Source organism: Psammomys obesus, unplaced genomic scaffold (genome assembly GCF_907164565.1).
Source record: "Psammomys obesus unplaced genomic scaffold, mPsaObe1.curated_primary_1811, whole genome shotgun sequence".
Classification (NCBI taxonomy): Eukaryota; Metazoa; Chordata; class Mammalia; order Rodentia; family Muridae; genus Psammomys; species Psammomys obesus.
In genome coordinates, this window is record NW_026596117.1 from 12,263,736 (window position 1) to 12,289,514 (window position 25,779).

General features: G+C 39.2%; 1 protein-coding gene across 2 annotated transcripts in view; it reads left to right on the forward strand.

The window, feature by feature from the left end:
- Scfd2 (sec1 family domain containing 2) overlaps positions 1-25,779 on the forward strand; it is a 247,815-nt gene that overhangs the window by 20,168 nt on the left and 201,868 nt on the right. For both annotated transcript variants that reach the window (XR_008722761.1, XM_055629303.1), the window contains exon 3: positions 7,282-7,409. Coding sequence is in view for 1 of the 2 variants with exons in the window: in XM_055629303.1 (XP_055485278.1) it covers positions 7,282-7,409 (128 nt within the window). In the remaining variant the exon portion in view is untranslated. The remainder of the gene's footprint in view (positions 1-7,281; positions 7,410-25,779) is intronic.

The window sequence follows — 25,779 nt, forward strand, 5'->3', positions numbered from 1 at the left end:
AAAGTCTATATCCAACCTTTCGCTCTTGTATGCTATCTAACCATACTGCAGAGCCCAGAAGGTATTGGTAGCAGAATATGATTGTGTCTGGGACCAGTATGGCGACATTCAGTTAAAGCCAGGGTGCTTCTGTTCCTAATGTTCCATTGCTACCTATAGTCTAAAGTTTACTTAGATAGTTTACTGTTAGTGCCAAGTATTATAAAGGTAAATTAGGAGGAGGGATTTGTAACAGGGCCATATTTGGTAGGGGGTCCAGGAGGAAAACCATTTATCTGTACTGAGAACATTATATTGTAGGTTCTTAATAAATATTGAAGCCAGGCCCTGTGATGGTGTCCTGTACTACCAGCGACTCATCAGGCTAAGTTAAAAGGACTGCAAATTTCAATATCTGCCTGGGCTACTGAATGAATTCAGGGCTAGCCTTGGCAGCTTAGTGAGACCCTGTCTCAAAATAAAAAGTCAAAAGAGGGATAGGGTTGTAGCTCAGTGGCCAAGGGCAGCTTCTAACCCAGTCGTCAGATCCATTCAGCACTGTAAAAAAAATTTTTTTTAGTACTGTAAATTTTAAGTGATGGTTCAACAATGCAGATGTGATTTGTTAAAGACCCTTTGTTTTAGAAGTCTGCAGTCTCTGACATGAGTCACCAGACCTGGGATGACGTGCTTGCTTAGTGGGGTATCATAGTGGATTAATTGGCTGCATCCGTACTTTCATTTCCTTGGAAGGATTTCTCATGGACTTCTTGCCCAAGCCACTCTAGCTCAATCTACTCTTTGTCCTGCTTGTCAGTTCCTCAGTTTGCTTCTGACCTTTACCTCACATGTGGACTGTGTTTTGTTCTCCCAGAGCTGCTGTTCCTGTCACCTGAAGGAGCATACTCCATTCCCATTTCTCTGTTAGATCTTCTCCAGAGGCTGCAATTACTCGATGAATGTTCAGCTGCAGAAAGTGCTGATATTTTGAAAGAACGATGAAGGAAAGGCTGGTTAATTAATGTCTCCTATATTGTAATTCTTTCACGGTTTTTTGAGATCAAGGTTAATGGGCACATTTCTTAAAGCTGAATTGTTTAAAGTAGCAGTCAAGAGGAAAGATGACTATTGAAATCTGAGTAATTTATTTAGTTCATCAAGCTCACACTAACGGAAGTCATTATACCTTCAGTTAATAAACTATGACTCAGCTTGCTCTATTTAAGACTATTAAAATGTTTGTTGGGTTTATCACTGCTGTTGTTACTGTGTTTCTGTTGGAATAAAAAAGAAAAAACAAAAACAAAAAAAAAGTGGTGACACAGATCCTGTGAGTAGGCTCAGCTTCCCTGTACACCATAAAGAAACCATTTCCCCAAATTTACTCATGCGATGACAGCGTGCATTCATAGGTGAACATCAACCTCCTAATTACATGCCTTCCACTTGATTGAAGTAGTGCTGTGACTCAACATTCAAGCACCTTTAAAACATTAGTGCTGCGTCTTTGTATTTTATTTGGTGGTGACTATTTCCTGTTTATTTCTATTAGGCTAACTCTGACATTTCATACTTGCCAAACTTAGGCAACTTCCAAAATTCCATTAAGCGCTTAGTAATTACGATGAATAAAGATCCAGGAATGAATGGAAAGGACCATATTTTCATGTAAGCAGTCTCTTGGAAGACATTAAGACAGTATCTGTGGCAGGTTGTGGTATGTTAGTCTTCAAATGTGCTCATTTGTCAAAATAATTTTAGTTTTGAGGGTATAAGATATCTAATAAAAAAGAACAGACATTTGTGTGTATTTGGCATCCTATATAGTTAGTGGCAGTAACTTCATGGTGTGCATGGAAGCTGGACTTACTCACGGGATCTGTGTCACCAGTCTCCTTATTCCAACAGAAACACAGTCACAACAACAGCAGTGAGAAACCCAACAAACATGTTAACTACTCTTAAATTGAGCAAGCTGAGTCATAATTTGTTACTTGGATTTTCATAGTAAGGCAATGGATCTTTTCATGAGATAAACATACTACTATATTATCATACATTTCAAAGAATGAATTGTTACAAAATTATATTCCAGTAATCACAATGAATTAAAACTTATGTCTCAATAATAGGACTTGAAAAGCAAAGGAAATGGTAGAAACATACTTAATTCATATTCTACAAGTTTCTGGGATGTCTCTCTGTTACTATTACTAGATTTGTGAGAAGGAAAAATACTTTTAATGAAAGAACTAACAGTACCAGACAGTCAGTTGTACTTTGGAAAAGTAAAACAAATTTATACATTTGAATCTGGAGGACCCAAAGTGGTAGAGTTTTATCCTCAGATGCTGGCATTCTAGTTTCTTTTCTTTTACAGAATTATGTACAATCAAGCTTAATATAGAGTTTGCATGGATTTAAATAACAGTGTGTTGATTATGTAACTTGGACAAACCAATCTCCTGTCCTTTTTTTTTTTTTTTTTTTTTTTTTTAGCATAAGGACAATTTTATCAGAATCTAAAAGAAAAACTCACAAAATATACAAGCTGTCAATCTTAGCAGCTTCTTGGAGGAGGAAGATGGAGAGAGAAAGCCATACCCTTTGAATTAGGGCATGGAGGTTAGCCATACAGCAGAAAAGCAGCCAATCAGGGGGAGGAGATATTTAGGGAAGGAGTTTAAAAGCCCAAAATACAAACAAATAAACACACAAACAAAAAATAAAACAAACAAACAAATAAAAAACTTAGGCCCTGGCCAGCATCCAATAGAAAGAGACAGAAAAGAGATAAAAAAGAAAAGTTATGCCTTTTGAGACAGGGATCATAAAGGCAGGAAGACTCAACAGAATCTTGTGGAAGCTTGGAGGGACTCCAAACTAATCTTCATAAAGAATGTGCTTCTTTATTTCTGAGATGGGGTTATTATACCCTGGAGAACTGCTGTTCCATAAGATATGATTGTCATATTACTTGTGACACAGTTCTCAGTAAATGAAAATGACATCACACCTGTTAGAAATACAACATTCCAGGAAGACCAAGTGAATTATTCAGAGTTCCAGAAGCTCATTGACACTTGGAGTTTTAGAATTGAGTTCTAATGCTGCTTAAACTATTTTTATTATGGAAAAACAAAATATGATATATACAGGGTTGTGGATATGGCTCAGTAGCAAAGCAGAGCCAAACCTCTGTCTAAGGTCAGAGGTTCTAATTCTCATCACTTAAAAAATTAGTATAAACAGGATATGAGGTAAGTGCTTTCACTCTGTCAGTTTCAGGAATCAAGAAATAACTAAAGGATCTTTTTTCTATATTTTCTAAAGATGTAGTGAATATAAAGTAAGTACAGTGTTAGAAATGATCTCTCTAGGCAACTTAGACTGCGATGTTTTGTCCTTTCATTTTTAAAAGATATATATATATATATATATATTACATGTAGACATATGGAAAATTTGAAAATTCAGAAAGAAAATAAAACACTCTTTCTCTGTATGTTCATATGTGAGGGTACAAGTGCATATCTCTATGCATGCTTGCAGGTCAGAGGGCAACGCTGACTGTTGGTCCTTACCTTCTATCTTGTTTGATACGTATTTTTGTGTTCATTTCTGTGTATACCACGCTAGCTGGCCCACACTCTTTTGTGGATTCTTGTGTCTCTACCTCCCACCTTGTCATAGGAGCCCAGGATTACAGATAGTACTGTTCCTTCCCTTTTTATGGGTTCACACTTTTGTGGTAGGTGATTTACCCTAGGAGCAGTCTCCTCATCCTTAGAAAGTTACTTGAATATGATCTCTGATTTTGCCATTTCAGGATGAGTATACTTTAGTTAGGTGGCTGGGTTCTCTGCGGCTGTTTAGATTGAGTTAGCTATCATCATATAGATCCTGAGAAGAAAGGATCAGAGCAATATGCTTTATAAATTCTTTTTTTTTTTTTGGCTTTTTAAAAAAAATTCTTTATTAATTACACTTTATTCACTTTGTATCACCCCTGTGGTTCCCTCCTTCCTCCCGTCCCAATCCCTCCCTTCCTCCACCCTCTGCATGCATGCCCCTCCCCAAGTCCACTGATAGGAGAGGTCTTCTTTTCCTTCCTTCTGATCCTAGTCAATTAAGTCTCATCAGGAATGGCTGCATTGTCTTCTTCTGTGGCCTGGTAATGCTGCTTCCCCCTCAGGGGGAGGTGATCAAAGAGCAGGCCAATCAGTTCATGTCAGAGACAGTCCCTGTTCCTATTACAATGGAACCCACTTGGATACTGAACTGCCATGGGCTACATATGCGCAGGGGTCTTAGGTTATCTCCATGCATAGTCCTTGGTTGGAGTATCAGTCTCAGGAAAGACCCCTGTGCTCAGATTTTTTGGTTCTGTTGCTCTCCTCGTGGAGTTCCTGTCCTCTCCAGATCTTACTGTTTCAAGGAAATCATGAAATTTGCAGGTAAATGGTGGAATCTGGAAAAGATGATTCTGAGTGAGCTGTCCCAGAAGCAGAAAGACGCACACAGTATATACTCACTCATATAGACATATAATATAGGATAAACCTACTAAAATCTGCACACCTAAAGAAACTAATCAAAAGGGAGGAGTCTTGTTAAATTCTCAATTCCTATCCAGAAAGGCAAAGAGGATGGACATCAGAAGAAGGAGAAAAGAGGGAACAAGTCAGGAGCCTGAAACAGAGGACCTCTGAAAGGCTCTGCCCTGCAGACTATCAATGCAGATGCTGAGACTTATGGGCAGAGTGCAGGGAATCTTAGGAAAGAAGCAGCTTTACAAATTCTAAAGTGCTTTGAAAAGAAAATGTAGTGATAGTATTTGAAAATATACTTTAAAACTGTTTTATGTTTCAAAAATTTTTAAACTAAAAAACAAAAAAAAAGTTAATTTTAAAAACGTGTGTGTGTGCCTCCCACAGAGGCAATGAGGAAGTTAGAGTTACAGACAGTTGTGACAAAGAAGTCATCTGCTTAAGAGGATGTCACGACAGGCCATGTATTTGGAGTGGGTGATGGGGATGATGTTTGGAGTTTCAACACATTTATGTGACTCTGGAGTGTGTGTCTTAGTCACTCCTGTAAGCTAATGGGCAGCCGTAGTGTTAGCTAATCCGTGCAATCTTAGAGAGGCAGTGCATTAATGAGAGGTATATTCTCATGGAAAGAAAGAGAGTAGTATGCTCTACTCCGGAGCTTTTGTGTTGAGGCTGAGACCTGGGATCTGGGGAAAGGTACTTTCGATGGGAAAAGATGGGGTGTGGTTATGGACCATAAATTTGAGAAGCTGAGCATTCTTCAGTGGTTCTCTATTGTATTCCAGTCTTTAGAGAAATTGGGTGTTTTCTTGAAAGCCCCATAATTGAATTATGATGAAGACCATCTTTGTCTTACCCTTGTTTCTTCAGGGAGGAGCAAAGCAGTCTTAGGTGCCTCACATGTATAGCTTTGTATGTTCTCAAATGCGCCTTTCTCCTGTTTGTAACTGTGACATGATATCCTTGTTGAGCTTCCTTTACGTGCCCTGTCCTGAGTAGAGTTATCACTTCTTCCTTTGGCTGCCTAAAAGCTTATGTTTCTTTGGCCTAGCTTGTTGTTTGCAGTAGAAGTTCTTCTCTCAGCTCCCAAGTCTCTATCCTCCCAGATAGGATTATATTCACATGGACTCTATTTACTCATCATTCATTACTCGTATCACAGTTTTGTAATGTTCTTACTTATTTATTATAAATGTCAGCTTCCAGATTTTAAATCATTGAAAGTTTATTTTATCTGTACGCCCCCCACATATAAGGTATGCCATATAATTTACTTATTTACTTAATTAAACTTAAGCATAATGAATGCAGAGTTCTATTAGGGTCCTCTAGAGAAGCACAATGACTGAATATATAATTACAAAAAGGGCTTCTATAGTTGCACACTGGGGGTTCCACAGTAGCTGTGAGCTGCTGGAAAGCTAGAGCTGCTCAATCGAAGAGGGTGGATGCATCTGAATGAGGTAGAGGAGGCGTGAGGGGCAAGGTCCAGCCCTAGGCCTAGGATGGAGGCCTAAAAACTTCATGTAAGTCTCTGATGTGAGTCAGTATTCAACAGTTGAATGGAGAGTCTTATACCTTAAGTAGTGGCAACAGCAGCAGAATTCCCATACTTAAGGGCCAAGCCCAGGCTTGAAGCGTCACCTGTTCCTTTCATTTCTATTTTCATCCAACCCAGCATATTGGACAGTACAGCCACATTCATGTCAGGGCTTTTCTGCTGGATTCATTGACCCTCTGGAAGCATCCTCACAGATACGATGAGAAATGTGATTTACTGATTTTCTATGTATCCCTCAGTCTGTCAGGTTGGTAGCCAATCTAACCATCGGAGGAGTTAACAGTTTTGAGAGTTTAAAGCTGTCACTTCACTATGGAAGGGTAGAGTGTAATAAGAGCTACTCCTTCTTACTGAGAGGTTAGTGTGAGTTAGTGGGGCTTTAAGTGGAGATGTCCTTAGGAAAGGACAGAAGTCACCCTTGTTTCCTTTAGATTGGCTTTTGAAAATGTTACTACAAATGTGTATACTTGGCTTCGTGGCAATGGCCTTCCAGAAAGAACACTGTATTCATTTATAATGGGGACACAGCATGGCGGATGAGACAGAGAGCTAGTGGGAAGTGAACGCAGATGGGTCCCTGCATAATGCAGTGCTTGGGCTGCTATCAACAGCTAATTGTAAAGGCTTCCATACATGCCATCCTTCCAACTGAAGGCCTGGAGTGGAATACTTCAGGGCCTGCTACTGAGTGTAAGCCCTCATTCTTATTCAGTAGGAAGTCTGCTGATTAGGAAGTCCATTGAGAATCTGTACAAGAATTCTCAGTAAGCATTTCTTTGTGCTTCTCAGACAGTTTGCTATCTCAAGTTGACACAGTGCTGTCACTATTGATGTCATTTTTAGCATTACATTTAATTTTGGCTTATGTGACATTCATTTTTTTTTTCTTTTTAGCAACGAATTGCATTGTGAACTAGTTTCAAGTGAAAAATCTCAAAAAAAAAATCTAATACATGATTTTCTCGTACTTTCATGGCACAGTGTAGCCTTTTCTCTTGATTATGTTGTCCCCTTAACTCCTTAATACTCTGCTCATTAAATGAGTTCGCTACTCTGTATCAAGGTATTACTTACCAGTGGGAATGATGGGATTAGTACTCATAAGGAAATGCAGGAGGCTATCTTTTCTTCTAGTCCTTCTCAGTTCCCAGTAGGAACTTATTCTAAACTGTTTTGTGTTCACTGCAGTGATGTCTCAGCCAAGGCCCTGTGGGAAGTCTTACTGAACACCAAGCACAAAGAAGCAGTGATGGAAGTTCGGAGACATCTAGTGGAAGCAGCCAGCAGAGAAAACCTGCCCATCAAGATGAGTATGGGTAAGCTTCTCGAAAGCCTTGTAGGCAATGCAGAAATCCTACCTGTTTGGAGCAGAAGTTGCTGCTTTCAGACCGTTTGGGTGTTTGACTTCTAGTTCCTGTTTCTGCCTTCCTACCTTGCTATTTTTCTCTCAACCCCCTTCCTCTTATTCTTTCACCTTCTTTTTGTTCTTAAGATATGTACTTGTGTATGGTATGTGTATATTTATGTGCATGCATGTTTGCCTGTATATGAGCACATGCATGTATAAGTACACATGCATATGAAGACCAGAAGTTGACATCATTGCTTATCTTGCTTCGTAACCTCCTACATTATTTACAAAGGCATAAGGATCCTTTATCTCCCTTCCTGAGCATGGTAATTTCATGCCAGGCTCTTATGTGGGTACTAGGAATTCAAACTTTATCTGTGTGAATCCAGTTTATCCAGTGGGGGACACCCCACTCCTGTCCTGTTTGTCGGGCCTTGAACACAGAATCCTCTTTCTTTAGCTTCCCCAGTCTAGAATGTACCACTGTGCTGGGCTCCTTGCCTCTTTTTTTCTTTCCATGGCCCTCTATGTATTACTAACAAGTATATTTAGTTTGGAGTTCCTTACTCATAAGTGCAGAGAAACAAGAACTAATTCATATTGTGAAGTAAGAAAAGCCAAAGTGCACAGAAGACCTTGATGATGCCTTACACTGTGTTAGTGCTAAACCATATGATGATATCCTAGAGCATAAATCAGTTTTTATAGCTCAACATTGGGCTCTTTAAAGAGCAATAAACTCTACTTTTCTTAAAAGCGCTATCTTTGGGAAAGAACCAAAGTCAGAAATTAAAGCAAAACCAAACAACAACAACAACAACAACAACAAAAAAACCCATGAGTTACTCCAAGAAGAATTAAAATTTAAATGTTTGATTTTTTTTTTTCCTATCAATTCCCACAACCCAAAAGAGATAAAATAGTATTCTTTATCCTAAAACTCCAGACAGGGGAGGTGGGGGTGGAGGGAAAGAAAGAAACAGCCAATTGTTAGCAGGGTCAATTCATGCTCTGTCCTTGTGCCAACTGCCGTTCCCTCAAAGATAACACAGTGTGGCTACTCACTTCTGCTTAGTGTCTCTGGCCAGAATTCTTGTGGGTCTCATTGCATAGACAGACCCTGACCATGAAAAGTAAGGAACAGAACTTCAAGTTTTAAATGCACCACAACGTCAATATTTGAAAGCTGCCTACCATTCAGCTTATCATGAAAGAGGCACATTCTGGTGTCTCAGTGTCGGCGAAACAGAACAAAGCAGTTACCACTAGAAATGTTCTTCTCTGAACAGCTCAGGACTCCCCTGCCTCTGTTGTAAATTTTACAAACGTATGATTTTTTTCTGTCTGCAATCAAAGCTTCTGGTATTTTGAGACATTAAACAGATTTTGATTCTAGACTGAGGATTCACTTATGTTTAAATTTATGACAGGGCTTTTCCTTCTGGAAAGCTCAGATCTTCAAAAATAAAGTCCCTCAGCATTATGAGCACCAATAGAAATAAACTTCGTTCTCTTAAATGATAAAAGTAATTGCTAAAACAAAGAGAAAGTTTCATTTTATCATTGTATATCTAAACATCTGCCATCTCACTGAGAGTTTGTTATTAAATTGTCAGTTAAGCAGATACATTCCAGAAAAGTGACTTTTTTTAAACACTGGAAAGGGAATTGTATTTTTCCCACTGAGTTTCATAAAAGGAAAAAAATGTATTCTGAAAGTAAAAAACAAATAGACCCTAAGAAATACATTTGTTTCAATCCAAAGAGGCCGTGCGGACAGGACAGGAATAGAAATCCTGCTGCAGATTGTGCTTCCTTCCCAGCATACCTCTCTCTGCACTTCCATTGTGACAGAGAGGTCCTCAGGGCTTCATCTTTTGCTCTCTGCATAAGGGACATACTGTCTGGTGTTGGACTTGTGGCAGGAATACCCCATAGAACTGAGGGGAGACATTATTGTCCTTTCTTTCAGGTAGATGCCTTGAAAGAGTGTGCTGTATTCAAGACCTCTGATATTTTAGTTCTTCTTCTTCTATAAAAGAAGTCACTTATTCGGGGGCTTGCTTACAGATACAGAGGTGAATCTATGGCCTTCATGGCCAGGAGTGTGGAAGCAGATGGGCAGGAGTAAGCATTTTAGTTCTTCTTAGTTAAGTGCAGTTGGGACACTGATACCTTTGCATGAAAAATTCCCCAGACCACTAACTATGAGGATGGTATGCTCTGTCCTTGTCCTTTGCAGCATTCTCACAGGCTTTATGTTTTCTGTAACTTTAGTTCCTCCCGATTGTGAAGGGTATAGAGTCAGTTATATCTGAGGGTGAGTCACTTCTGTTGCCTATTAGCCAGGTTCAGTTTACCCATAAAACCCGAGAAAATATCTGTTCCCCAGATAGGAGAATGGGGAATATGAGAATGGTGTCAGCAGTATGAAAAAACTCCTTCCTGGTTTTAGTCCTTGATCACCATGTTGTGGCTGGATGCCAACTGGGTTTTTGTCACATTTATTTATTTGTATATACATAAATACATATATTCATACATGTATGAATAATATTATGTATTACTTTATAATATATTATATATTATGTATATTTATAATATATACTACTTTATTACAAAGAATTCTGAGAAGAAGAGGACTGTGTGTGTATGTATATGTATGTTTGTATGTGACTGTATGCTAGTATATGAGAGAGATATCAGGAGAATGAGAGAGCAAAGCCAGAAGACAGAAAGAGAGTGACTGACAAAGTTTTCAAAAGGAGAGATTAAACACAAATTGAGATCAATATAGCACGTAATAGGAATAATTTAAAAAATATGAGAAAATCTAGCTGCTTCCTAGAGCCATATATATACTAATTAACTCTCACATTGCTTCTGTGTTTTACTTGAAAAGGCAATTTTTGAAAAGGGCAAGAAAATTAACTTTTATTGAATAGCTGCTCCCTTACAGGCACTATAATGAAATTTTGCATATTTTATTAACTCAATGCTCTTAATAATCATGTGAGTTTGCTATTCATTTTTTACACCCATTTCACAGACTAGAAAACCTGAGGATTAGGAAGGTTGAGTTTCTTTTGCAGGATTCCTGTGCTGTTAAGTTATTGTCCCTCAGATTATGGCTCTGTCGCTGTTTCATGCTTCAGGGGCTGGGACTCTACAGAGCACATGCCTGCCCCCTCTGACTCCCTGGCAGGCTATGCTCTAAGTAGTGCTGGGAAAGACTATGGGGTGGAGGAGAAAGAGGGTACTTGCTCCTTCTTGTCTGCTTCCCAGGAATGTTTGTTCTGTTTGTGTCACATGAGCAGTGCCACCACCTCAGGCGTGGTGCCTTCCTGTGGTTCCAGTTGCTGTTCATCCAACATTTGGAGAAGCTTTTTCACAGTTTCCCTCCTGAGTGGCAGTTGAGGAATGCCCCATTCTTGGGACTCTAAATGTCGACCCATGGATCTCTTAAGTTTTGTTTTCTTCACTGCAGTGTTGGCATCTTCATCTTCCTGTTGCTACTCCTATGATAGCCTTCGGTTCTTCTTATTCTTTTAACTAGCCACTTAATAACTGTATACATTATATTTATGTGTTCAAATAGTGGAGAGGCTTTCTGTCTACTGCAGTGGTTCTCACCTGCCCTAACAAAGCAACCCTTTAATACAGTTCCTCATGTGATGGTGACCCCAAGCATAAAATTATTTTTGTTGTTACTTCATAGTTGTAATTTTGCTACTGTTATGAATCATAGTATAAATATCTCATATGCAGGATATCTGATATGTAACCCCTGTGAAATGGTTGTTCAGCTTCCAAAGGTGTCAGGACCCACAGGTTGAGAACTGCTAGTCTCCTGGCTGGGCTGCGAAACTGTCACATAGCAAGAAAAGTTACAAGCCTGGGTCTGTCTGACTTCCTCATAAAGTCTCTTTCCAGAGAGTCCAGAGTGGGTGTGCTACATGTGCAGCTATGTTTGTGCCAGTCCCTTGCTCAAAGCCCTCCAAGGGACCCACATTACCTTGAGAAGCTGGCCAGACATAAACTGTGGTATGGCTTTATGCTTTGGGCCCTGTGCTGCACCCGTGTGCCCCATCCCTGCCTTCGGCCTTTACCCTTTGTCCCTCAGCATGACCCTTCTCAGAGGCAGGTCTCTGCTGCTCTGTCTGAGATACTTGCATTTGCCTGTTTCTCGAACTCTGCTGTCTCCTCTTCTCTTAGCATGCCCAGGAGGCTGACCTCCATTACTGCCTTCTACTGCTAACTAGAGAGATGTGAGCAGGTTAGTCAGGGAGCTGAGGGCACATGCAGGAGGGTTACTTGCCTGGCTTCTTTCTCGTACAGTTGCTTGTATTCCTTTCTGTTCTTTATTAATACATCAGGTTTTCTTAGCTTATGTGCTAGTAAGAAGTCCCTTCTTGAAAAATTACACATTTCCCTGTTTGTATCTACTATCATTTTCCTGCCACAACCTTGACCAGTATATTACTCACTTTCTAACATACATTCACAAGAAGTGTGTACACAGTTGTACATCTTTGTTTTTTATTGTAAACCCTATGTTATTCTTATGAGCTAATGTGGATGTTGTTTTCTTTGTGGGGTTTACATCCATCTTCCCTGCTTTCCACCCATTCCTTGGTTACCATGGTTCCTAAGGAATCACCACACTTTTCTTAGCACTTGCCACACTGTAATGTGCATTAACTTAAATCTTAGGAGACAGTGTCTATGTCTTAGTCTTCATGGGCTATTTGAAGACCTTGGCACATGCCAGGTGGCATAGTACTTGTTGGCTTAGTGAATGAGTTGCCTGATGAATGTGCGTGCAATAGAAAGACACAGTATTTCTGTTAAGTGTGATGTGTAAATGCTTATGTTTACAGTTTAGCTTTCTGACGTCTTTGTTCCACTTGGTGTGTCTGGAGCATCTGTCATGTCTCTTTCCTAGGAATTTTCCACTCTTGTCCTCAGGTCATTCTTTTCTGATACCTTCATCGTTCTAATAGGTTCATGCCTTCTAGTCTTTACTTCCAGTTTGCTGCTGTATTGATCAGTCATCAAGCTCAGTTAATGAGTTTTTAACCTTTTATCCTCTTTTCACTTCATTCTCCACATAAGCACATGTTTCCTACTCCAGTACACTGGGATTATAGAGGCACAGTGCTGTGCTAGTTTGTCTCGGTACTGGGGACTGAGTTTAGGTCTTCACTCCTGTGCTACAAATGCGTTACCCACTAAGCCAACTCACAGCCTTCTCTTGCTTTTAGATTCCCTGTTTCTCTTTTCTAGATTCCTAGAACTCATCCTTATATTCACTCTACAGAATACAGCTTCACCTTGTTGCCCTGACTCTCGCAGAGGTGCACAGTGGATGGCTCTCTGTTCTGTCCCCTCTCTGATTAGTTCCAAAGGCTGAAATGTGCTCAAATGAGTAATATTTGCATTGTACCTATTGTGAACAGAAGCTAACTACCTGTATAATTTGGTGCTAGTGTCTGATTAGTGGTAAGGCCCCCACACTTTTGACCACTATCATTTTTTATACCATCAGGACAAATACAGCACAGTAGCCAAACTTCAATATTATTAACATTGTTTTGACTTTGCCTGAAAGTATCAGGAACGTGAGTTCATGGGACATCTTTGGGAATCATTATTGAAAAGATTGCCATAATCTATGGGAATCAAAATTGGCCCAACTTTTTAGAGATCGGTAGAGTCACTAATGTCAAAAATGGAGAGAGGGAGAGAGAGAGAGAGATTACACAATAATAATTAAAGAAGTCTTGAACTTGAGAGGTCATGGGTATGTACAGGAGGAATTGGGGTGGAAAATATATATTTACAGTGGTCATATATGGAATTCTCAAAAAAGTAAAACATTTAAATTAAAAAAAGGAGGTAGAACTCATTGAATGTTTTTTAGACCTTATCCAGAGTTCAAGATAAAATACCGTTTTTATTTATTGAAAACATACTTGTAACCTGGGTGTGATGGTATGTACATGCTTGGAATCCCAGCATTTGGGAAGCTGCTACAGGAAGAGCAGTAGCTGGAGGACAGCCAGCACTGAGTAGAGAATTCTCAGCCAGTATGGGCTTCACAGCTAGACCTTGTTTCAGAAACCAAAGAGTCAGTTTAAAAAACGCACTATAATTATTATGTCTATTTCTTATCTGTTAGGTTCTTGGAGGGTGCGGAGGTCAGGCTGCAGACTATTCTAGATTATCCCACAGCATATAAAATTCCAGCTCTCAAGCTGCATTTTGAGTGCCTGAATGTGTTTGTGTAAGTAGATAATCATTGTATGTCCAACACAAACCACGAACCATAGAGTGACAAATGAGTTATTCACATAAGTAAATCATTAGCACCTATGAACTTATCAAATCACACCAACACCACACAGACACATGAGTATAAAAATCATATCAGAAAACTAGGCCCGTGAACTTATTGAGCACAGCATATTAATGAGTGACGCAGCCAACTCAACTGGGTCATATGAAAAGAGGGACAATTTTCAGAGCAGCTGGTGCAGGCATCACAGAGTGAAAGACGATGAAACCCTGACTCGTTGGTCTTTGGGTCTTCACTTAAGCACAGGCCTCCTGCTTGACAGAGCCATTTGGCCATGCTGTTCATCTAGGCCCAGCTTTGTGTGGAGAACAAACTGCACCTCATCCTGATCCAGGTCTATGTAGCTCAAAGAGTGCATGGGTTCTCTCTCTCTCTCTCTCTCTGGAAGTTTGGTTCTCTTTATGAGAAATCAACTATTCATTTTACTCATTTTTAAACTGTCTTTTCTGTTCTTTATTGAACTGATCTGCATTGTTTTTGCAAATTTAAGGTTTGTTCTTTTTCTAGTTCTTTGAGGCTCAGTGTAACATTATTTGGGATCTATAAGTTTTTTTACTAGTATAAACCTACCACTTAGAATGTTGCATCCCATACATTTTAATCAGTTGTTACTGTTTTTTTTCTAAAGAGTTTTTATTTTTATTGTGTGTGTATTAGTCACTGAGATACAGAGACAAATAGACAGAAAGACAGAGACAGACAGACGGACAGACAAACTAGACTGACATATACAGAGACACAAAGAAGGCGACACACTGGGAATGATACCAGGCTTTGAAACCTCAAAGCCCCCTCCCAGTGTTTTACTTCCCTATCAAGTACACCCCTTCTAGACCTCCCCAGACAGCACTGCCAAGTGTTAAATGTTAAATGTTAGAGCCTATTAGTGATATTTTTTTTTGTTCAAACTACTATATTGTGTGTGTGAGAGAGAGTGGGGAGGAGAACATGAACATAAGTGCAGATGCCGTGGGGACCGGACCAGGAAGAGAGGCATCACACCTCCCGGGAGCTAGAGTTACAGGAGGTTGTGACTGAAGTCTTGTCTTCAAGATCAGTAAGTGCTCTTAATTTCTGAGCTATCGCTCCAGCCCTGCTCCCTTTTCTTTTTTATCTCAAGATACTTCTAAATTTCCCTTTTGGGTTTATCTTTTAGCTTCTCAGGAGGAGTGTGGTGTTTAATTTCTGCATGTTTGTGAATTTTCTAAGATTCCTTCTGGTGTTGATTCTAACTTTGCACTGTTGTGGTTGGAAAGCATAACCAAACTATTTCAATCTTGAACTCATTAAGATTGTTTTGTGATGTAATATTCTGTCTCTGAGAGAATGTTCCTTGCTAAAGTGTTCCTTGCATGCTAGAGAAGTACACACATTTCACTACTACTGAATGGATAGGTCTAATTGGACTAAATAGGATCTTGAAGTCTCCTATTACTGAACTAGAGCCTAATTCTTTTTACACTTATTAATTTTTGCTTTAATTTTTTAATGCTTTGATACATATTCATACATACATTTTAAAGATCAATTTACTTTATGTACATGAGTGTTTTGCCTGCATGAGTGTACGCTGCGTATTGCCAGTTTGGTACCCGTGGAGTACAGAAGATGGATTCCCGTGAACTGGAGTTAGGATTGCTGTGAGCCACCCTGTGGGTGCTGGGAACCAACCCCGTATCCTCCATAAGAACAATGAGTGTCCTCAACCACTGAGCCAGCTTTCATCTCTCTGATGTATTTACACTCTGCGTATTCACTTCTTGCAACAGTCTTGGTGTAAATGTTGTTTCATCCTATAAAATATAGACCATTTTTGTTTTCTCTTGTCCAACACATATATGAGCTATCTTCACCTTTTCACTTTAAGTCTGTGTGTGTCTTTGAAGCTAAAAGGTCTCTCCTATTGCCTGCTTTGACTCTTTCCATATAGGCTCTTACTGGGTGAGGACGTGTTCCATCCATTTGGTTGCTCTCTGGTTGTTTCTTGTTCATTACTTCTTGCTTGTTGTTTTCCTTTGTGCTGTGGTGTTTTTTTTCCTGCAGTGTGAAGCTCTAATTTCTGTTTTTTTCCTGTTTGTGCATGTGCTGCAGTTTTCTGTTCTGTGGTTACCATGAGGTTTACAGAAGACATATTGTTGTAATAAACTATTTTAAGCTCATAACAACTTTGATCACAAACAACTGCCTAGGCTTTTACCCTTTCCCCAAATTTGCATTTCTGTGTTTACAATCAACATATATATATATATATATATATATATATATATATATATATATAATCTTTTTTTTTGTATATTCCTTTAACTTACTATAGCTACAGCTGCTTTTGAATGTTTTAACTTTTGGCCTTCATACTAGAAACTTAAAAGGTTCCATACTGTCATTGCAACAATGAAGTATTCTATATTTGACAATATATTTATCTCTACTAATGAGTTTTATACTGTTGGAGACTTTCCTGATAGTAATTACCATCATTTTCTTTCTAAATGAAGAATTTCCTTGAGGAATTTCTAATGAAGGCTGGACTGTAGCAGAGGTTTACCTAGCATGCAATAAACCCTAGGTTCAGTCCCCAGCACTACATAAAACTTGACCTGATGGTGCACGCTTGTAATCTCTGCACTCCATGGGTAGAGGCAGGAGGATCAGAAGTTTACAAAAAAGTCACCCTGACTCAGAAAAAGGGGGGAGGAGATTTCTTATAAGACAGATTGGTTTGGAAGCAGGATCAGGATTGCCATGAGTTTGAGACCAACTGGCCGACTGGTGCTACATACTAAGCCAGCCTGGGATGTATAGTTGTGAGACCCTGTCTTAAACAAACAAACAAGCAAGAATTCACGAGCTGTACCTAACAAGCACATTTCTAAATTTGCTTGTCTAGGAAAGACCTTTATATTTCCATTTCTGGAGTAAAGCTGGTTGATCATTATAGTGTTCGCTGGCAGACCTTCCTTCCCATTCTTCACTGGCTGTCTCTTCTTCAACAGCCATGCCTTCTGCTCCTTGCTACCCTCTTCTTTAAGAGCATCTTCTCATATCAAGGTCTCCTTTTTACTTTTAGGTATACACACACACAGACACACATTTAAGTTGAGACTGCATCTAGAGGCATTTCAGTTAACATAAAGGCCTTTACTTCCATCCATTTGCCTGCTGATGCCATGATTTTCCTTTTCTTTACAGCTGAAAAAAAAACCCCATTGCATGTTTGCACACTTCCTTTGTCCATCTTCTGTCTTTCTGTCATATTGGTAGATAGGTAGGCTTAGTTCCATTTCCTAGCTACTGCAGCAATAAGCATGTATGTGCTAATCTCTGTGGCCTGCTGACTTAGCATTCTTTAAATATATACTCAGGCATGGAATAGCTAGATGATATGACAGTTTCATTTTAATTTAAACATTATTTTATTTTGTGTGTGCACATGTATGCATGCATGTGCATATGAGCGAGGGCTTGTGTGGAGGTCCCAGGACAACTGGGAGTCAGTTCTGCCTTATTGAGGCAGGGTCTGTCTTGTTTCTGCTTCAGCACAGTGATCTGACTGGAGAGCTTCTGTACTCTGTTCCCTGTATCTGCCTCCTGTCTCTGAGTATTACTGCCCAGACTGTAGATACATATCATTGCGTTTGATCTTTTATAGAGGCTCTAGTGATCAAACTGGTGTTATGTGCTGATTTTCTCACCCACTTTGCTGTGTTTTTCTCTTCTCTCCATGGTTTGGTGTGGGTTCATTTGCTTGTTTGTGTTCTCTTTGAAGTAACTGATTATTTTTATGAGAAAACTTGAAAATCTGCACACAGAATTGTATCCATTTTAGTGTCTATGAATTTAGTAGGTGGATATGTATTATCTCTTAAAGAAATTGTGCTGCCCACACTTTTCATACTCCTTATGTTTTTATAGAACAGTATGCACATCTGTTTAATATATTTTAGGATTCATTTAGCGATCTTATTGAGGTGCCTCCTCTTGATGGTTCAATCCCTGGAATCAATTGGTGAAGACTAACAACTATTGTAACAACATCACCACAATGTACTAGATACAAAAATACCAGGAAAACTGATTAAAGCACACTAGTACATCATCAATCATTGTAAACCAGACAATGAAAAAAACTAATGTAGAATTTTCTGTGAAGCTAAAACTTATCTAGAGTAAATGGGGAAATGATAAATATATTAAGTGAAAAAAAATAAAAGAACGCATGGAAAAAGAAAAACACAGGAGAAGCAAGATTATGTAAATGAAAAGAAAAAGGAGACTTATAGAGGAATATTTTGAAGGAATATGAGCAAGAGATTAAAAAAGAAATAAAAAAACAAAACCAAGTCCCAATCATGGAAAACTTTGAAAACAAAATTAGAGGGACAAGAGAGATGGCTCATGAATTTAGAGCACTAGCTATTCCTACAGGGGACCTGGGTTTCATTCCCAGGACCCACATGGTTCTTAACCATCTGTACCTCCATTTCCAGGGGACCTGACGCCCTCTATTGACCTCCTTGAGAATCAGGCATGCACGTTGTACACATGCATACATATAGGCAAAATATATGAATAAAATAAAATCTTTAAAAAACCCAAACCTAAAATTAGATAAATATATGAAGGGGAATAGAAAAAGAAAATGCAAGTTTTAAATGTAAAGGAACAACAAAAACAATAAAAACAACCAATAAGATAAAGTCCAAATTCTACAGAAAGTACGGGGTGGATACAAAAAGCTAGGAAGGGGATGGAAATGCCAAGAAAGGTGAGGGGAGGGGGAAAAAGAAGACAGTTACTCAATGAAAACAATGTAAATAAAATGGGTGAATTTATCAAGAGGACAAGCTTTGTGGCCACATCATAGCTGCTTTGCTCTCTGGGATGGAGGGGTCTCCAGAGCTCTGGGATTTGTATTGGTGTAGCTACCAGGGGCAGGTCTTCAGTGTTGGGCTTAGGCTTCAAGTAGTTGAATGGCAGAGGGTGGAGGCTGGGGAGAGTTCTTGCCATAGGGTAGTGAGCTGCAACAGTTTGCCTAGGGAATGGTGTCTTGTCAAATGAACCAGTATGGTACAGGATGGCAGAGTCTGGGAGATAAAGGGATGCTGTGGTTGCTGGCCTTTAGCAGGTCTTCTAGTAGGGCTGCACTCTAGAAATAGGCCTCGTTTCAAAATGGCACAGCACATAGTATATTGCTCCACTATACAGTGGTGTGTGTTAAGACACCTTGTGAGCACCTTTGCTGGAATCACACAAGGTAAATTTCACTCTAGTAAGCTCAAGGCCATTCCCTAAGCTGAGGTCAGTACCTGTGCCCTGCATGAGTCAAAAGAAGTGAAGGCTACAGAGATCTGCAGCAGCGATGTGGGACCACTGGAGTCCTGTATAGCTTCATTTCTGGAAGAAGTCCCTCCTGAAGTTTTTATTGTTACGAGTTATTTCATGTTTAATTGCGTGCGTGCATGCGTGCATGCGTGCGTGTGTGCGTGTCCTGGGAGAGGTCAGATGAGTGTTTAGGATCCTCTGGAGCTGGAGTCACAGGCAGTTGTGAACCACCTAATGTGGGTGCTGGGAACTTAACGCAGGTCCTTTGCCAAAGCAGTAGGCACTCTGGACTCCCGGTTTGTTTCTCCAGCCCACCTTCCTGGTTTTCTTTTCTTTTTTTTCTTTTTTGATGGGAGCAGGGACCTCAGAGACAAGAAGTTTCCTTGTGGTGTGTGCGGCTGTCTGAGTTTTTGCTGTAACGTACTTCAGAGCTCTCCTTGGAGAGATCCTTTGCCTGGAGGTGGAAGGCAGCATGAGTGCTAGGCACCTGAAGTTGACCATTGACCTTCTGCAATGGGATTCTGAATTAGAGAACCTGGGGCCAGGGTTTGAAAACAAAAACAAACAAACCTAAGAGCATGATATGGCAAAGGGCTCATGGCTCGTAAGTAGGAGTTTCTTTACTAAGGGATTCTTTTTTTATTTTAAGTTTTTTTTCTTCACAATTTATTCATTATATATCCGAACTGAAGCTCCTTCCCTCACCTTCCCTAGTCCCACTCTCTTTCCTTCTCCCTCCATCCCCTTCTCCTAGTCCACTGAAAGGCGGAGTTCTTCACTATTGCCATCTGCCCATAGCTTATTAAGTCTCCTCAGGACTGCTTGGATCCTCTTCCTCTGTGGCCTGGCAAGGCTGTATCATCAGGGGCGAGTGATCAGAGAGCAGTCAACCGAGTTCATGATAGAGGCAGCCCCTGCTCTGCTCCCTCAGAGATCCACATGGAGACTGAACTGCCAAACTGCCACATCTGAGCAGGGGGTCTAGGTCCTCTCCATGCATTGTCCTCAGTTGGTGCATCAGTCTTTGTAGAACCCCCTGGGCTTAGATCTTTTAGCTTTATTGGTCTCCTGTCCCCTCAATGTCCCTCTATTCCTACCCCTCTCTTCTTCCATAAGACTTCCTGCACTCTGCCCAAAGTTTGGCCATGAGTCTCAGCATCCTCTTTGATAGCCTGTTTGGTGGGTCCTTTCAGAGGACCTTCTATAGAGGAAATCATGAAATTCACAGGCAAGTGGATGGAACTAGAAGAGATCGTCCTGAGTGAGGTAACCCAGAAACAGATAGGCAGGCCTGTTATATATATACACTCTATAGTTATATATATAACACTATATAAAGTGTTATACGCAGATTTTAGCTGTGTAATATAGGATAGCCATCTGCAGACCTGAAGAAGCTACACACTAAGGAGGACTCCAGAGAGGATGCTTCACTCTCATTGAGAATGGCAAACAAGACAGGCACCAGAGGTTCTTTTAAGAGTAGAAGTTCTTTGCATCAGGGTGGGCCCACCAAGGAAGTGCTTCTCTGGTACCTGGTATTCCTTCCCTGGATAGGGAAGTCTCCTTGCTACCCACTGCATTGTAATTGTTGAGGGAGCATTAGCCCTGGGAAGGTGGGAGTTTCACAGAAAGGCAAGCCAGAGCTGTTTCTGGTGGTTTTATATTTCACCGCTTTATGTAACTTTAGTGAGAGCTGTTTATATTCTCTCTGGGACCTATGATTCTGTGGTGGTTGTGCTTTATTCCAGACCAGCCTCAGAAAAGATCCTCTGGCAGATTTCTTTGGGCCCACTGAATTGATTTGCTTCATAGAACCAAGTGCTATTTTCAAATTAGTTTCTTCTACTATGACTATATATATACTATGACCACAGGGCTAAAAAGTGTGTGTAAAAAGAACACACACTATTAAAGCATATCGTCCAAGCCTTCTTGTATTTATGGCGTTATAAAGTGGACATCAGTTCACAGCTGTACTTTATCCAAGCTTCACTGTACAGATGGCTGTATATACTGCCCTTCACATCCCTGTGGAGGAAGATTTATATGGCCTTCTCTATCTGTCTCTCCCTTTTAATAATTTGTTTCTGTGTCTAATAGTCGTCATGATCAGGAAATGTTTTTCTCATGTGTGGCTTAAATCTCTCCATCTGCACCTTAACCATATTTCTTTACCCTTTGACCTCAGTTGAGGTGGGAAGCAGGCAGTTACTATTCCTCCTCAATTTCTGTGGCTGTTGAAAGACAGAGCTTTACCCACTGTACAAATCAGTGGTAGTAATAAAGTCAAATTTCCCAGAGAAAATAAACATCTGTCCATTCTACAAGAAACAGACATTACTTTGTTTCAGAATCAAGAGAGTATTAAAAAAGAGATACTAGTGTGAGTTTATGGGAAATTCAGATGACCACATATATAAAGTGTCAGTATTATCCTCCATCCTCCTTCCTTCACCATCTGCTTCTTAAAGTAACTTGTGAATAAGGAAATACAACTACTGTATATAATTGAGCTTTGTTACGAATAGGTATATAGTTTATATTGAGGTAAGCAGTGTTGATTGATTTTGTACATTTAGATATAACCTATAGAAAAACATGTAATACTATGCATATGGAATGAAATATAAGTACCAATAAATTCTGACCAACCAATAACAAAGGTGCAAATGATTTAAAGGACGAAAGGCAGGAAGCTAAGGAGTACAATGAAGAAAAAGGACTTAATAGCTTTTAAAAACTTGAACAATGTGATACCTTTTGTATGTGGCAACAAATTAAACTGTTTAAGCATATGATGTAAGTTATGATAAGCAACAGGTGGGGTATTGAGTGTTTTTTTTGTCTGCTCATAGACCACATAATGATCTCTTTCTGTTGCTTCCCATCATTCTGGGTGTTCCCCTAAGAAACCCACATATTCAGGGTAGGCATTCAGCTTTTTGTACATAATTTACAAAATTGCTCAGCCATTCTTTTTTAAAATCAAATTGATTCTTTCACAGTTTCATTCTCACAACATACTCTGATAACATCCTCACTATTTTCCTCTCTTATCTTCCAGTTGAAACCCCCTTTCCCAACAAGTCCCCTTTCTACACTACCTGTTGTCACTATGTAGCATTTTGCCTCTTCATGGTGGTTATTGAGTCAACCAACATTCTGTTCACTCTTAGTGCCGTCTGCCATTAATAGTTAAATCAGCAGAGTTGCATCCTTAGTCTATGTTATTTATCTGCCTTCCTGTAAAAACTTGTGATTTGCAAAGATCACTTTAGTCATCAAGGCTCATTGTGAAAGGAAAATTTACCTTCAGGAACCGCCCGTTACATATACACATGCATACTTATACAACCTTGTAGTCAGAGCATTAACAAAAACAAAAAATTTAATACTGGTACCATTAAAAAGATATAGTTAATTTTTTTCACATTACTCTTTTAACAAATAATAGGACTTGACGTAAAGTATTGAGGTTGACTTCTTAAGAAGTGATAGGAAATGGACACTGTTTAGCATTGGAGGCAAAGGCAAACACACTAAAGATAGTGGCCATTGAACAGGATGCAAGTCAGGGCAGGCATGACCAGCAGAGCTGAGAGGCAGAGCTGGAGATGGGCACCTTCATCATCACTCAGCTCTTTCTGTAGCTCATGCTGCTCAGCTCCATCCATTTACTTTGTTTCCCCCCAAGAGATAATGGTATTTTAATAAGTTTGCTTTAATGTACTGAATTAGGAGTTTAAAGACTTAAAAGTCACTTTTCCAGTGTCAAAATGTCAGTTTCCAAAAAGTTGCTGTATATCATTGTGGTATTGATATAAAATAACCTTTCTTTTATGGTCCTTAAAAGTATCTTGCAAAGCCTTCTGGGTTGACATTTTTAAATCACCATGTAAATCTGCCTGACAGGTGTCCTGCCCTGCTCTTCTCTTTCATGAAATGACATATGGCTAACTGTTCTATTACTTCTTCAGTGCCTGGTTCATATTGCTTGCTGTTTAGTTGATGGGAACTGGGGAGCCTTATTTAATTTCTCATGGTAGTATTTATTCATTTATTTATTTATTTACTCTTCATTTATTTATTTATTTATTTATTTATTTATTTATTTATTTATTTATTTTGGTCTGATGGCTTTACTTGACATAACAACATTGATGCAAAACTACTTCTGTCTAATTACTTGCAACATTTTTTACAAACACATAAAATATGCAATATTTACAGCATCTTCCTTTTATAAATGCAATGCTTTAAATTGCATAAAGTCCCATATTAAAAATAGTTTACAGATAAAAAGTACAAAAGTAGGAAAATGCCATTCATACCATTGCTCCCTGATGGAGTCATCATGTGGAATCATGATATCATGTAAGCATTTTTTTTTTTAGTTAATTGATTGGTTTGCATTTTTTAAAATAAGGTTTGCATTTTTAAAAACTGTCACAGCTTATTTTAAAGCATCTCTTTAAAATACTCCTTTGCCAACTTACAGTTTGACTATTATAGTTAGGAAAATGGCTTGCTTTCATGGCGTAGCTAATGTTTTAGTAGTGTGGTGTGGAAGAAGAGGATAGACTGTAGCCCAGCGCAGTGATGCTTCATGATTGTTAGCTCATGGTGTGAGAGTTGGTTGGCATTCCTTGTTTCCTTAGATCACATGCCTTTGTGGGAAGGAGACATTGCCTAAATACAGTGACTAAGTTTGAGTCTCAGCAGTGCTAATAGGAAAACAATGAACTGTTTTCTAATTAAAGACACCCTTATTTTTAAGACGAGCATCTGCTGAGGCTAGGCTCAGTAGTAGACCGCTTGCCTAGAGTGGGTGAGACAAAAGCAGAGCACGAGTTATTACAATAAAAATCTAAAGAGATCATCTGGTGATTCTCGTTTTCTACAGTCTCTCTAAAAGAGTCCCATGACACACATAGACTTTCATACTCTGGAGACTTATTTTTCTTTATTGTCACAATCATGATGAAAAGGATTTGTATGATTGTTAAATGGATCACCACATCCCTACTCTCCTGATGTGCTGGGGATTGAACCCAAGGTTTTCTGCACAACAGGAGGGCACTTTATATGGAGTTACATCCTAAGGTCATTCCACACTCACTCCAGTACTGAGGATTGAACCTAGAGCTTTGCACATGCTAGCCAAGCATGGCTGTCTCTTTGAGCCACACTGCCATCATCTGCAGTGTAGCACATAAACAAATCCATGGAGAAGGCTGAGGATGTAGTCCAGCATAATTTGCAAAGAGGCAGCCTAGTGCACAGAACTCACACCAATCTTGGGATCCGAACGTGCTAGGTCAGTGTTTGTTTTCACATATTTAATATAGTAAGTTTCAGAGCCTATTGTCCTATAAAAATGACATTTACAGATAAGGTGTGTAACATTACATGTAATCCATGAGGCTGAGTTAATCAGTGAGCATCAAGGAGATGTTTGTGGGTAGGTCCATTTCTAGCAGCGATGTTGTTATTTCTGTTCCTGGCATGAAAATATACATTGTATTAATGGATAGTTGAAAGCTATGGTGCAAATAAATAATAAGGAAACCAGTTAAGACACAGGGAAAAGGCCTGAATGGACACTTTACTTGAAAAAGGATTGGTTGTCAGATGAATACCTGAAGAGATGATCAACTTCACTAGTCCTTGGAAAAAAGCAAATCAAACCATAAGGAGCCATCACCATACATTTGTTAGAAGAGCTAAAATATTGTGATTGACAGTATTAAGTGCTATGAAGCAACTAGAACTCTCACATGTTTCTGTGAGATAGCCCATTTTGCCTTAGGTTGCTAGAGTCTTATAATAAGTATGCACTTGGCATATGACCCTAACTACTCAAAAGAAAAATGAAAACATAGGTGCATGAAAGTCTGTACTTAGATGTTAGTGAAAGCTTTGTTTACAGTTTTTAAGAATTGAAGATAACCCCAGTGATAATTTCATTGTGATTAGACAAATAAACACCTAAGCTATAGTATGTCTAATACAATGAAGTAATATTCAGAAAGTAAAAGGAGAAAGATATTAATTCAATCAAAAGGATGGATGAATCTCAAATATTCTATGTTGATGTGAAAAAAGCCAGGCTCAAGTAGTTTCAGGTGTGGTTGCATTTAGAAAGGTCCATTCTAGAAAGGAAAAACTATCAGATGGAAATCAAAGAAAGGCATTTTATAGTGTTCATCAGGAGTAGAGTTGGACGATGGAATTGACTACAGAGCGGGGAGTGTGTTAGATTGAGAAAAATGTTCTACATCCAGGTTGTGGTAGTGGATAGCCAACACAAATGCTGTCTTTATTTGTCAAAACTCAAAGAACTCCATGCCAGTAAAGGGTGGATTTTAACTATATATAAATAATATCTTTATAAACCTGAAGTATAAGATAAAGTTTTTTACATTTTTTTCTTTTAGTGCATAACAAGTAAGTTGTCAGGTTGTACTTTGAGAACCAGGGATGGGAGAGAGTTGCTGAGGAAGTGAGTGATACATAATATAAAGATGTCATAAATGAAACCTATTATTTTGTATGCTAACTAGAGAGAGATACATAGAGATAGATAGATAGAAAGATAGAAAGAAAGATAGATAGATAGATAGATAGATAGATAGATAGATAGATAGATAGA